Source organism: Convolutriloba macropyga, chromosome 11, assembly GCF_964194025.1.
Source record: "Convolutriloba macropyga chromosome 11, txConMacr16.3, whole genome shotgun sequence".
Classification (NCBI taxonomy): domain Eukaryota; kingdom Metazoa; phylum Xenacoelomorpha; order Acoela; family Convolutidae; genus Convolutriloba; species Convolutriloba macropyga.
The window spans coordinates 44,832,833-44,847,787 of NC_134478.1; the positions used below are offsets into that span (position 1 = coordinate 44,832,833).

The window sequence follows — 14,955 nt, forward strand, 5'->3', positions numbered from 1 at the left end:
CCGACTTTTTCAAGTAAATTTGATTCAGAACTACAAATTTTTATTTGGTTGCTCAATGTTTTGCCTTTATTTGCGGATCTTCAAATAACGTTTAACGAGATAATTGTTCTTGATTATGAAATAATCTTGCAACAACGTTCCAATTTCATTTTGATCTCTATTTGAGGTTTTAATGGATTTGGTCATTTTTGAAGATTCAATTATCAGAAGGGCATTATGATTAAGAAAAAGACATTTTTGCTGTTTATTTTTTTTGCGTTACGAATTATCTTAAAACATTAGTGCACTATATTTTTTGAACCAACTTACGATACAGTTTTTGGAGTCCAATAGTTAAATTTGAAGTTCTGTGATTCATAGTGGCAGCCTCTAAAAGTTGAGGCATGGAAAAATTAACGGTTTTTGTCTCAATTTTTGCTATTTTTTATCTTTTGAAAGTTTTTATGTTTTTTATGTGAACTGGTCGAAGTTTTTGATTGTTTTGGGACGTCCCTTGTTTTGGAATGAGTTGATTGCACTTGTTAAGTATTACCTGTGCAAATATAAAGACCTATAATTTTAAGTATCTGTAGTTTCTTAGCTAATCTTTGTTTTGGATTATTTCCGTAGTTTTTTACACGTAGATGTCTTGTGTTGCTTTTTGTCAGTGTTGGCTACAAGAATTGTTGATGATACGTTTTGAATAATGTTTCAATTATGAGCAACCGAAAATTTGAGTCAAAATACACCTTGTCAAATTAGGCGCGCATTTTGAGCAAAAATTGTGAGCTGTAAAAATCTTGTACTGACTTTTTCAAGTGAATTCGATTCACAACTATAATTTTTTATTGGGTTGCTCAATGTTTTTCCTCTATTTGCGGGTCTTCAAATAACTTTAAACGTGACATTTGTTCTTGATTATGCAATAATCTTGCAACAACGTTCCAATTTCGATTTGATCTCTATTTGAGGATTCAATGGATTCGGTAATTTTTGAAGATTTAATTATCTGAAGGGCATTATGATTCAGAAAGACATTTTTGATGTGTAATTTTTTTGCGTTAAGAATTATCTTGAAACATCCGTGTACTATATTTTTTGATTTCAATTGAGGATACAGTTTTTGGAGTCCAAATGTTGAATTTGAAGTTCTGTGATTCATAGTGGCAGCCTCTGAAAGTTGTGAGGCATGGGACAAATTCAAAGGTTTTTCTCAGTTTTCTCTGTTTTTCTAGCTTTCAAAATTTTTTTTATATGAACTGGAGGGGAGTATTTGATTTTTTCGGAATTCCCTAGTTTTGGGAATGAGTTAATTGCACTTGGTAAGTATTGCCTAATTTTCTGTATCGGTAGCTTCTTAGCTAATCTTCGTTATGGAATGTTTCCGTGGTTTTTTACACGTAGATTTCTGTTGATGCTTTTTTGTCAGTGTTGACCTCAAGAGGTGTTGATGATACGTTTTGAATAATGTTTCAATTATAAACACCCGAAAATCCTAGTCAAAACATAATTCTTGTCAAATTGAGTGCGCATTTTGAGCGAAAATTGGGCGCTGTAAAATCTTATACCGACTTTTTCAAGTAAATTTGATTCAGAACTACAAATTTTTATTTGGTTGCTCAATGTTTTGCCTCTATTTGCGGATCTTCAAATAACGTTCAACGAGATAATTGTTCTTGATTATGCAATAATCTTGCAACAACGTTCCAATTTCATTTTGATCTCTATTTGAGGTTTTAATAGATTCGGTAATTTTTGAAGATTCAATTATCTGAAGGGCATTATGATTAAGAAAAAAAATGTTTGCTGTTTATTTTTTTGCGTTACGAATTATCTTAAAACATTAGTGCACTATATTTTTGAACCAACTTTTGATACAGTTTTTGGAGTCCAATTGTTGAATTTGAAATTCTGTGATTGATAGTGGCAGCCTCTGAAAGTTGTGAAGCATGGGATAAATTTAAAGGTTTTTCTCAGTTTTTGCTGTTTTTCTAGCTTTCAAAAGTTTTTTACATGAACTCGAGGGGGGTATTTGATTTTTTTCGGAAGTCCCTAGTTTTTGGAATGAGTTGATTGCAGTTGGTAGGTATTGACAGTTTTCAGTATCTGTAGCTTCTTAGCTAATCTTCGTTATGGAATGTTTCCGTGGTTTTTTTACACGTAGATGTCTGTTGTTGCTTTTTTCTGTGTTGGCTACAAGAGTTATTGATGATACGATTTGAATTATGTTTCAATTATGAACACCCGAAAATGTGAGTCAACACATAGACTCCTTGTCGGGTTAAGTGCGTATTCTGAGCAAAAATTGTGAGTTGTATAATCTGGTACTGACTATATCAAGTAAATTTGATTCACAACTATAGGTTTATATTGTGTTGTCCAATGTTTTGCTCTTATTTGCGGATCTTCAAATAACGATAAACGAGATAATTGTTCTTGATTATGTAATAATCTTGCAACAACGTTCCAATTTCATTTTGGTCTCTGTTTGACGCTTCAATGATTCCGTAAATTTTGAAAACTTACGGAAGGGCTTTATGATTCAGAAATACATGTTTTCTGTGTGTTGCTTTTGCGTTACGAATTATCTTAAAACATTGGTGCACTATATTTTTAATTAACTGACTATAGTTTTTGGAGTCCAGAAGTTAAATTTGAAGTTCTGTGATTCATAATGTCAGCATCTGAAAGTTGTGAGGCTTGGAAAAAATTTAAAGGTTTTTGTCTCAGTGTTTGTTATTTTTCTAGCTTTCGAAAGTTTTTGATGTTTTTTATATGAACTGGAGGGGAGTATTTGATTTTTTCGGAAGTCCCTAGTTATGGGAATGAGGTGTTCTCTTGACCTTAGTATTCGGCGACGTTGAGCTAAATTGTGACCCGGATTGTTGAAATTTTAATTTACTTTCTCAATTTTTCCAAAGTTAAATTTGACTCATACCTGTAATTTTTATAATGCGTTATTAATGTAATGTTGTGCTCTTATTTGTGGGGTCTCAAAAAATGATAAACGAGATAATGGTCTTTATTATGCGATAATCTTGAAACAACCCCCTTTCTTTTTATCTCTGCGACCTCATGGCACTGCGGTCACGATATAAATCTGAAATTCATAGATTTTTTTTAGGTCATTCTTCGAAAGATATGTCGTATAATTGTAAGACGTTGTTCAGGATTTTATAATAAACTGACTAAGAACAAAACAACTGGATTGATGTCAAACTTTTAGATGGCATCGTGTTGGTGATTGAATTTGTTTTTTTTTCGCATTTGGAAAAGAAGGACGCGATAAACAATCGTTTAACATTTTTTTAATAATTAATTTTTGTTTTTATTTTGTCCGAGTGTGTCAAGGATGTCCAAGTGTGTCACCTTTTGTTTTAGAGTTTTATGCATAGTTGCAACAAATTCTTTCAGCCTATGTGATTAGTTTTATTTTTTTTGTTTGTTTTCTAATGTCTCCCTAATAATTGTGAGCACTTTTGTGTTTGAATTGTTGTTTTTGTTTCTATAATTTTTCTGAAAATTACTGCCGATTTTTCCTGAAGTAGATTTTACCAAAACTTTTTATGAACACGAAATTTCATCACTATTAAGGTCACAATGGAGGTTAGCTTGATGTTAGTCTATTGCTTTATATGATGAAAATAAGAGCTGGTTTTGTTCGGACCCACCTTAGTGGGGGAGGAATGCTCAACTAATTTTTTTGTTCAGTCAATATTCGACGATCGTTATATTCTTCCTACAGAGTTGTGAGTGGTTTCATTTGAAAGCTTATCAAGCGTAGAATGTCAAATTAAAAAGATTTTTTGAATCTTGCTCTTTCCACGGAGTAAAGGAGATTTAAGTTTTTGTGAATGTTAGTCGCACATCCGCTGTTTTGTTCGCATTTTTCGTAAATTTTACTGAAATTTTTAGCATAAAAAATATAGCAATTTTTTTCATTTTTTATGAAAATTGGCGCCGAATATGCTTCTTTAGCGCACTTTGTCCAATTTGACCGGTAGTGCAGACATAAAAATTATTGACCGGATCTTTTTAATGAAGATGAGGGCTATTCTTACTTCCTGTTCCCAAGAAAATGTTCTGGAACTATCAATTTGGCGACCTTTCGATAGTTTGAATCGATATTTATTGAAAATGCATGATTTATTCTTGATATATAAAGGTTTTTGTTTACCAAATATCTTTTATGCCTTTATTTGAAACAATGAAGTTTTTAACAGGCAAGCAACGACAGCAAGGCCAGTTTTAATCTCGTCGTTGATTTTTGTGCAAGGAAAAAGGATTCGGATTCTATTTTTGCTCTGTCCTTTTTTGCATTTTTTTCCCGATGTTAGTAACATGTAAAAGTTCAATCATTTAGAGGTCGCATATATGTTCAAATGAGGCTCTATGAATAAATTTTGTGTTTTCTGAGTAAAAGCCATGGGCTCCTACAAATTTTTTTTGTGAAGTCTTTATGAATTCTTGATTTTTTGCCAAAGTTTGTTGTTAATTTTGCTGTCTTATGATTGTGTCTAATTATGAGTGTCTAAATATGATTGTGACTTATTCGTTTTCTAAGGAGCTAATAATTCAACCATCTAATCCTCTCAGTTACTTAACGGTTTTTCGATAATATAACTCGATAATTATCCAAATTTCCTTCTTGATTTTTGACTTTTGTACTCGAATTAGCCATTTGGGTAACATTTGGAGCAATATTCTGTTTCAATGGAGGAGCAATAAAACCGAGACTAGTTTTGTTCTAATTGTGGAATTTTATAATTCGAAATTTTGGATTGTATTGAGGCGCTGTCCGGTATAGAAATATTTTTGCCTTTTTGTCTTTTTCTGTTTATTAAGCGAACAGAATGATTTTAATACGCAGCTCCATTATTGAAGTTCTGTTTGGTGCAAATGAGGGGCAGTCAACATACATCATAATTTCAGCCAAAAGTTTGTGGTTTTTCGGCTGCGAAACTGTTTGCGTAAATTCTTGTGAAATTTTGAGTTCTGATGAATTCGTTGCTCTTTCGTAGTCTTTGGACTAGTCTCACCAATCTAATGTCCAATTAGTTCCTAGGCAGCAAAAAGTGAAGCTCCTTTCTATTTTTTGTTGAAAACTAATGGTTTTTTATGACATGTTTTTTTGAGATTTGCCAGTTTTTATCTCATTTCGGTTACCTTGTGGCGTATCAGCGAAGGGCAGTCTCATCATCTTTCATGTGAATTACAATATAGTCTTTCTTGCTGTTTTATAACTTAAATAATTGTTTTCTGGTTTTGATACTATGAGCTTTTATAACGTTTTGTATTTTCTGGATATTTTCCTATTTTTGAGATCCTTTCTGCTGTCTCGTCACATTATCACAATGACACATTGATGAGAAACCATATTTCAAATTAATGACGATGAAAACAGGCAGCTGAATAGATTATGAATTTAAAGGCTTCGACATCGCTTTGTTGCGAAATTCAATTTGACTTCGATTTTGGCTTTTGATTTTCGGCTTTGATGCTGAGTTTTGTTGTTTTTGTTATTTTTGGACATACTCTTTTTTGAGGTAATTTTTTGCTGTCTCATTGGATTATCACATTAATGATGAGTCACATATAGCATTTATGGCGATCAAAGAGCGCGCAATTGTTTACATTAATGATTTTAGTGAATTTATTGATTTTGGAGTCTTCGACACTGTTTTCTCTTAAAATTTTTGTGGATTTGTTCTTGCCTGCCTTTTTATGACATCCTGGATATTGACCGGTTTCATGACTTTGAAGTTATTTTTAATTTCCTCTTTTTTGTTTTCTGCATATTAATTATACTCAATAAAGACAGGTCCCATATCATCTCTGTTGAAACGCAAATCAATTTGTTTAATTTATTTTTCATCTGGTGGTACTTCGACTTAGTTTGTTTAAAGAAAATAGATAGAAATTGAGTTTTGGTCCTACTTAATGCTTGTTTTTTTATTGATTTCGTTGTCTCTCTTGTCCTTAATGACAGGTATCATCGGCCCTGCAATGAGGCATTATTTAATTGGTTGTTTGAGTTTAAAGTGATTTTTAAATGGATACACGAATTATTTTCGAACAATATATGAATTTTCAAAGTTAAGGCAATTAAGTCAAAATGTGGTTGAGCGGGGTCGGAAAATTATGTGCAAAGGCACCTTGCCGAGCCTCTTTGTTTGTTCTTTTCATTGTCATTTTGTCCCTTAATGTTTAGTTCGTGATCGAAGGTTTTGATACAAGTGATCATTTACGGATTGCTCGCTAAACATCAATAATATTTGAAGTACTGTTCATTTGTAATGGGGCGAATCGGATCTCATTTCTGTAGTATTTTTTTTTGTTGAATTGGCGCAAAAAAGTCAAGATGTTTACCGGAATTGATGAAACGATAGGTTTTGCGCGATAGTCTTCTTGTGATTTGCCTTGAGTCCTATACTGGTGGTGCGTTTTGATAAAAAAAGAATTTAATTAGAATCTATTCAAAAGTTTTGTAATTGTAACTTTTTTGATTCTGTGATATATATCACTAATAACATTATCAATATTAATTAATTCATTCAAGTATATTTTGGTCAATTGTTCATTCGATTTCATGTTTGATTTAAAGTTGCGGAGGGCATGATTTTCGTGTCCTGAAAGCTTCAAAATATAACTTGAGTTCATTATCCTATTAGAAATCACCAGATTTGTTTGCCTTTAAGAGAATGAGCCCATCAAGTGAAACCTAAACAAAGGAAATCCAATTTCTTTTAATGGAGTCCTCCTTTTTCCCCAGGACCTGTTTGGCGCTCCGAATTCTTGTCACGATTGAATCCTCATTACCAAAGCATGACCGCTTTGAGTCAATGTGCTAATTAACTCTCTCGGTTGTTTAAGTATGTCTTTCTATAGAATACTGAATGGTATAAAGGTACAGGAAAACAAAAGGTCATGTTGCTTAAAATACATCAATTTTCTTCGATCCGTTAGTTCATTTTGACGAAGTTGTGAAGTGGAAAGCTTTATCAGCAAGACAATCAAATTTTTTAACGGTGACAATCTGAACAACAATATAGTTAGCGTTTCTGACCTAAAACAAGAATTCCGTAAACAAAAACTGTTGAAACGAAATCAAGAGTTTCATCTAATGACAAAATTTTTAAAAATTGTACTGAATAGTTGAAAGTTTGAAATTGAAGTTTTATTATCTGAAAGAGATTTCGATAGAGATTTCAACTATTGAAGTCAAATGAAAAGCGCACCGGAATTGGTTTTAATTTTTCCTTAAAGTCTTAGGTTGCGTATAAAAGCTCTAATACCCCCTTAGTACCCCCTTATTATGCCCAGCTACTAACCTCCCGCGCTTTGTAGCAATTACCACTTAACCCCCCCTCACTCCACTCCACCGCTCACCCCCCCCCCCCCACCCCACGCCTCCACAGCTCCTCCCGGCATCATTCCACCCCTAACCCTACACGCTCGGACCCCTTGCGACCTGTCACTGCGCTCACCTCCCAGCTCCTCCCTTCACCCTCAATTAAGGAACCCCCACTTTAATGCACCCCCTGCTGCTTTCCCCCTCTCCTTGTTAAGCTTAATTAGCCTCCCTATACGTATGACATAGCTGGGTATTACCGAAGGCTACCACTCGAGAGCTATTTACACGAGGTTAGTCGGTTATGTATATGAATCGGTGTTTTCTTTTTAAGGGCATTTCCCGCATTTGAAAAATGGATTTTTATTGTTGAAGAGTTGAATAGCAGACAGAAAAAAGAAAATTTTGCGCTTACCAGCTTTTAAAGTAAGAGATAGGGGTAATTTTTTATTTTTTTTTTGCTTAGTTAGAGAAATTTTTTGTACACATAATTAATTCTCAAATTTCTTAATTTATTTTGCTTTTGACTAGTTTTAACTATTTTAATTATTTAGTGGCTTTTCAAATTTTGAACTATTGTTTTTCTTGCCCTTTAAGATGCGTTTTTAATTTACGTTGTACGGCGAGTTTTTGGTTGGTATGAATTTGTTTTGGTTTTTGTGATGAGATTTTGATCAGATAGTATTGATTTAAATGACTTTTGTTTTCAAGATTAGTGATTGTATCAACTTTTGGCTTGTTGTCTAATTTTTTTTTCTTTTGTTGCTTGTTTAGCACCATTAGTGAGACTGAGTCATTAGACCAATAAATAACAATAAACAAACGTAAGACTTAAGAATTCCAAATAAATGATAAAAACTGTTGAACCATTAAAACCATAAGCTAGTAACTGGAGAGATAATATATTTTCATCTTGGCCTCATTTGAACAACAATGGAGCCTGTTTTGAAAAGGGCTATGGGAAAGAACAACAAAAGACCCAAAAATATAGACCAGTATTAAAAACTAAAGACCAAAAAGTATAGAGCAGTATCAAAAACCTTCATAAAAATTTCTCGTGTGAAAGTCATAAAAGCATTGATTAAACCTTGAAACCAGTAGAGAATAATGGTTGCTGCAACAGAAAGTTGATGAAACTTGTCATTAATGAGACTAATTACAGGTTGAGTGAATTAATTTGAAATAATGATAATTTCAGAAGTTGCCGTTATTTTTTAAAACAAATATTCAAAGTCTTCATTTGTTGTTCACTGAAAGCGTTCGAGCTTTACAAGTGCTTATTTGATAGCATTTGGACTGTTGATTAATGAGACTAATTGATTAATGACTTTTGGTTAATGAGACTAATTCATAAGTACACAAGGAGAAGAAAAAATGCAAGCGTAACTCGAAAACCTGTCTGAGCCAAAATAGCCATTTGAACCACTGGGGCTCATCTGAACGTAAATGGGACCTATCATTATTCGATTCTCTACATGAAAACTGACTTGTCTGTAATTGGCATAAGAAACAGAAATTGCAAAAAGAATTTTGAAAGAGACAACGATCCAATACAGTCCGATTTTGTTAATGTAAACATCCACGGTTAGACCAAAACTAGCCTTGCAATCGCTGCGCTTCTATTAAAAACCTTAAATTGTTCCAAATCTTAGCGCATTAAATAGTTTGGATAGAGAAAATCCTAACATAAATAAATTATTTTTGGAGATGTATCGATTTTAATTAGCGAAAGGCCGGAAAGATTTTTTCCAGAACATTTTCTTAGGAAGTGGAATTAAAAATAATCTGAAGCCCTCATCTGAGCAAAGGAAAATTATGTCATCAGTTTTTAGTTCTGTGATTCCGGAAAATTTTACAAAGTGGACTGAACAAGCATGTTTGGAGCTATTTTCATGAATAAGCCTTAACTTTCAAAAGTTAAATTATAAAGCAATGTTTTGCTATCTTTAAATTTAACACCAATGGCATTTTCGGTTAAAATTTTAGAATATTTTAGCAAGACTGATTTCAAAAAAAAATTGAAGTTACGGAAATTGTGAACAGAAACAACGGAAATCAGTCGAATGTTCTCAAAAATTTAAACCGCGATAAATCTTTGGAAGAAAAGAAAGTTTTAAAATATCGTTTTAATTAGATATTCTACGGTTGACTGGCTTCCTAATGATACCACTCACAACTCTTTTAAGATGAATATATCGATCGCCAAAATCGACTGAACGAAATAAACAAACCCAGTTGAGCATATACCCCCACCGCACACTAAGTTGGGGTGTCCTGAAAACTTCAAATGACTCTTGAAGATATTGGATACTCAGATGATCAGAAAGAATGGTCAGGTTAATTTGATTTAGTTGAGCTCGTGATATTGAGGAGCAGCAGTGATGCTTGGCATTTGATAAGATTTCTAAATTGTGTTTGTTCAGGTGTTCCGTATGATAACAAAGCAAAACCAATCGATGACGTCGTTGGAGCTGAGCTATGTCTCTCCTCGTCTTCTAAACGTCTGTAGGGACATGGACTTGGCTGTACCAGGTACTTACGAACCCAATCAGCCCATAATTCGCATCTCATCTGTGAACCCTGTGGTGGCTGTAATTGGGTCGAAGCAGAAGCCGAGGAAATTGTGTATCAGTGGAAGCAACGGCAAAGATTACCAATTCCTTCTGAAAGTTAAGTTAATGTCCTTTCACACAGAGGTAACAACTAAAGATTGTTTGCCGCACTTAAGCTTGTAAACATCTTTGACCCTCGGACAATCGAAGCCCAAAAAAATGATCGCAGACGGAAGGAAAATGTAAGCGCTATCGAGGATTTCAGTGTTGTTCCTTAATAAGAGCATTCTGTTTGTGGTAATCATATAATACGTTAAATTGATATCCACCGAATTCCTTGATCCTAGTTGGGCTTCATCCTGACATGCAAGGCTGACCTTGTGTACTGGTTACAGAACTATACCTAATTTGCTCGATGATGAGTTGAGTGTTTTTGTTTGTAGGCCACGAGGATATGCGTCAGGACGAGAGAGTGCTTCAGTTGTTTGGATTGGTCAACTCTCTCCTTGACAAAGACAAACACAACCTCAAGCGCAACTTGGGTGCCATTCCACAATACGCTGTCATTCCACTCTCCACAAACTCAGGTCTGTACCCAATTTCAAAGTCTGGCTTTGTGCAGTTTGGACCAATTCATCGTTTATCGAGAGGGATTTATAAATGAGTATCGAGATACTGAATGAAGAGACTCGTAGCTTTGCATAGAAATATTCTTTTCCTAAATTTTGCTTTGGATCTGCTTAAAAAAACGGTTTGCATTCAGTAATTACTATTATAATCTATTTTATCTACTACTATGTAATTTGGGTTTTGCATGTATTTTGAGTGAGTAGAAAGTGTTTTTTTAAAAAAGTAAAATTCAAATTGGGATCCTGCCTATTTACTGGCAAGATTTTGAATTCTGTTGCAAGGGTGCTTTATATTCTCTGAATTAAGCATGTGAAAGAGCCAAATAATCGGCTATAATTTCTCCAGCTGCTAAAGGGGAATTGTTATGTCAACCTAACTTTTAGTATAATGTCCGCAATAAACTTTCGAAAAATTTGTCATAAAAAATTGGCTGTAGGCGGTTCTCAGACATTTGCGGAAAACGTTCTAGTATCGTCTTCCAAAAGAATGCAAAATGTTGCAAGTATCAAATCCCATCGTTACTAGGGGTGAAATTTCTTTGATGAAATTGAAGGACTTAACTATTTCTAGGTCTGTGTGGCTGGGTTCCTCATTGTGATCCACTGCACACATTGATCAAAGAGTACAGGGAAAAGATGAAGATTCACCTGAACTGGGAACACCGATTGATGCTTCGAATGGCTTCCGATTACGACCACCTCACCAAGATGCAAAAAGTGGAGGTGTTTGAGTACGCGTTGAATAATACTAACGGAATGGATCTGGCTAAAATCATGTGGTACCGAAGTGCCAATTCGGAGATATGGTATGAGCGACGATTGACGTACACGAGGTCGTTAGCTGTGATGTCTATGGTTGGCTACATTCTTGGTCTGGGCGACAGACATCCCTCCAATATTATGCTGGAGCGGACCACGGGAAATATTATCCATATAGACTTTGGCGACTGCTTTGAAGTTGCTGTGCACAGGGAAAAGTTCCCGGAGAAGATACCTTTCAGGTTAGTAGATAGAGGATTTCTTTAATTTCGGCATAAGTCATGATTTGGTTGGTTACGGTTTGATTTGTTGCAGCTTAATCGAATTTGGCCGCTATCTATCAAAACCGAGGTCAAGAACGTGCGAGGTCAAAACCGTTTTTTGGCATTACATTGAAAATGTTTAAAACATATTCATATTTGATTGGGTTCTGATTACTTCCTTCTGCCTTTTGACATATTGATATTAGTAATTTGTAGATGTCTCATCAGAAATCGCATTTAGTAAAAATTTCAGCTGCAGAATTATTTTGTGCAAATAATTAGTTATTCGATATTTCCGGTTTGTATGCTCATTATAATAAGTCACTTTTGTAGATAGACTTATTTCTATTGGGGCTTATTATTTTCTCTTGAACAAAGTGTTAAGCGATTATTGCAGTCGTGTGTCTTTCAAAAATGATGATAAGTTTTGGGTTTCTATAGGTTCTTACCATTCAAAGAATTTGAAGTGTATCGGGTTGCTGTCTTTTTAATTGCTCTCGAACGTAGTTTTAAGCAATTATTGCAAAGTTGTGTTTTTTGTATGCCACTTATTTGTTTGGCCGCTTTGACTTTTCTGGTGACTTTTAAGCCCTCAACTGTTTGCGTGATCTAATTTTCCATCTCATTCCCCGAATGAGGTCATTTTTTCACTTAGAGCTTTTTAGTGGTATAAAATACCCTCTAATGACATCATTTGAAGCCCCTTAGAAGTTTTCTTAGACCCCCCTCCTCAAGTCGACCCCCCTTGGACTGAATAAGGCTGCAGTAGATTAGAACTCCTTCTAGGCGTTGAAGAGCAGTTCTTCCGACGTTAGTTGGTTATGTTTCATAGATCTGTGCAACTATATCGGTTGTTTATTTTTGACATCAGATTGGAGTGGTAATTCTGATCACGCCAAATGAAGAAGTGGAGCGAAGGAAAGAGTGGGTTTGCAGCGTGAAATTTTGGTTCATTGCCAGACTCCTGTGGTCTTTTTGTTGCATTAAATCGTGTTTAGTTATTTCTTAGTGTTAACCTAGTTCATGCTAAACAAGGTTCAATTAGTTTGACATCAGTGCGAAAGAAGTCACCCTTTGCCCGTTTTTACCTCATTTGGAAAACCGCCGTTCGCTGCACTCTGTTAAGTGCAATCGTTGGCACAATGTTAATACTATTCATTGTGAAATGGTCATGTTGAGAAGTTCTTGACCCATTTCTGCTTCAATTTTTAAATTCTTCTGTTAAAACACCACACCTACCATCCACCACGTCCTAGATCCTCTGCCCCCCACCACATACTCGCACCTACATAACACATTTAGGTTCATTTTCAAGGTAGGCAGAGTACTCCTATGAATTATTATTAATTTCTCTCGAAAGAAGTTGACTGTAAACGCGTTGGTCTTTTTTATGCAAAGTTTTCACTGACCGGTTTGACTTTTAGAATACATTTTGCGCCCTTGACTTTTCTGTTTTGCGTACTAATTTTACTTTTTAAAAGCCGCGTCAGCAATTCCAGGCGGCTATTATTGCACTTTTAATTTTTACAATTCAAAGAATTTGAATTGTATTGGGGCGCTGTCTTTTTGCGACTCGAAGAGGAGTATTGGAGAAGTCCTTTTTTTAATCAATTTTATTGGAGTGATTTTTGAAGCGGGAATTGAAACGAGTGAAAAAATTTGGAGTGATTTTGGCGCTGAACCAAAGTGAAGAGCGGAGCGAAAAGAGAGTGGTTTTTGTTCATACCGCTGTTTTTGAGAGAGCGAGAAATTGATGTGTGAAAAGATTTTCTCTAAGCAGCGAAATTTTTTGTTCACGTGCGGCTTTTAAAAGCAGTTTTTTTGCAACTTTTGATGGTTATGAGTTTTGATTGTGATATTGTATTAGTTTTAGGCCTGTTTTGATGGGAATTGAAGGTTTCAAGTAGATAATTTGAGTTTAATGCTAATTTGGAGGTTTTTGATCAGTTTTGCTGATTTTTAGACGAAATTTAATAATTTTTTGACCGTTTTTTGGTTTTACTGGGTGTGAATAGAAGGTTGAGTGGGATTTGAAGGAATAGAAGGTTGTTTCTTAAGGAATTTTCAGATACCAATTGATTAAGGTTATGGTGGTATAAAATATTTTTTTCTTAGGAAAAATGTCAGAAAAATTGAGAAATTTTAAACCATTTTTCTTATTTTTTGCAGTTTTTCTTTTTCAATCTTAGACAAGTTTCTTAGCCTATTATGACCTGCTCATTGTTTTGCGAACTTTTCATTGCTCTAATTGCAAAGGATTTTTATTCGGCTTTATGCTTCCTTGTACCATTAAAAAAACTCATTAAGTTTTTCTAGTTCTTTTAGCTAGTTTTTTGTTCAATTTGTTTTTGAATGCCGCTTCTGTTCTTCGTTATTTTTTATGGCATTTGTCGAGGTTTAGGGTTCACAATAGTTGTTCTAGTTGTCATAAGTATGGGCAATTTTCTCCTTTGAGTCGTTTCCGGAATTCTTCCGGCTGTTTTTTTTTAAGATCTGTTCACACATTTTCATGATTTTTGAAGTCAAATTGGAGTAGTGATTTTGGTCACGCCGAAACAGGAAATGGACCGAAAAAGCGAGTGGTTTTGCGGCGTGAATTTTTTTCGCTCTAATTTTAAAGTAGAGTGAGAAAACGGTTTTTGGACAAAAATCCGCTTTCTCGCTAGTGGTTTTTTGTTCACATGCGGCAATTTCACTTTGGTTTTTACTGTTTTTTCGATATTTTGGATCGGATTTTTTTTCTAAATGGTTTTCCCGATTCATTCATAGTCCGTTCTAGGTCTAGTTATTTGTTTAGTCAATGAAAATTCTTTGAATTGTTCGTCAGGACTTGTCCTTCTATGTTTTTTTACTTCGTCTTTCCCTGCGTCCCGCGTTTTTGTTTTTTAGGTCAATTGCGTGATTTACCACACTCAATAAAATGACTTCTGAACTCAATAGTGTGCATCTAAGTAGTGCTAAACATATATGCCCTAATTCTTGATTATTAGAGTCTTGAGTTTTTGGTTTCGAATATTAATTTTGAAAAGCCCTTTTAGGGCTTTCTCCTTATAAAGCTTAAGTGTCTCATAAAAATGACAGTCCGAATCTAACCCAAAAAGTCTAGTGGTCTATTAAAGGACTGGTGGTCATGGCCACAAGTATCTATCGCGGCTATTTTCCGGCAATATGCCGGCTATGTTTTAAACTTTTCGAGTGATTTTTGCGTACTTGACTTTTTGAGTTTTGCGGGATCTAATTTACTCTCTCATTCACAATTTTGAGATCAATTGACGGCAATTTACTTCTAAAATTTAAATGAAAAGTGCTTCGAAATTTAAATGAAAAGTGCTTTAAATGAAAAGTGGCTTTTTTTCACTTTATTTCGTACGAGAGCAATTCGGTCGAGGGTGTTAGTTATGTTATTGTTTATGAGTTCTCTG

At 34.6% G+C, this 14,955-nt stretch overlaps 1 protein-coding gene across 1 annotated transcript in view; it reads left to right on the plus strand.

The window, feature by feature from the left end:
* Positions 1-14,955, plus strand: part of LOC142349560 (serine/threonine-protein kinase mTOR-like) — a 32,333-nt gene that overhangs the window by 16,459 nt on the left and 919 nt on the right. The window contains exons 3-5 of the mRNA XM_075401200.1: positions 9,754-9,998; positions 10,324-10,469; positions 11,083-11,512. Of these exons, the coding sequence (XP_075257315.1) occupies positions 9,754-9,998; positions 10,324-10,469; positions 11,083-11,512 (821 nt within the window). The remainder of the gene's footprint in view (positions 1-9,753; positions 9,999-10,323; positions 10,470-11,082; positions 11,513-14,955) is intronic.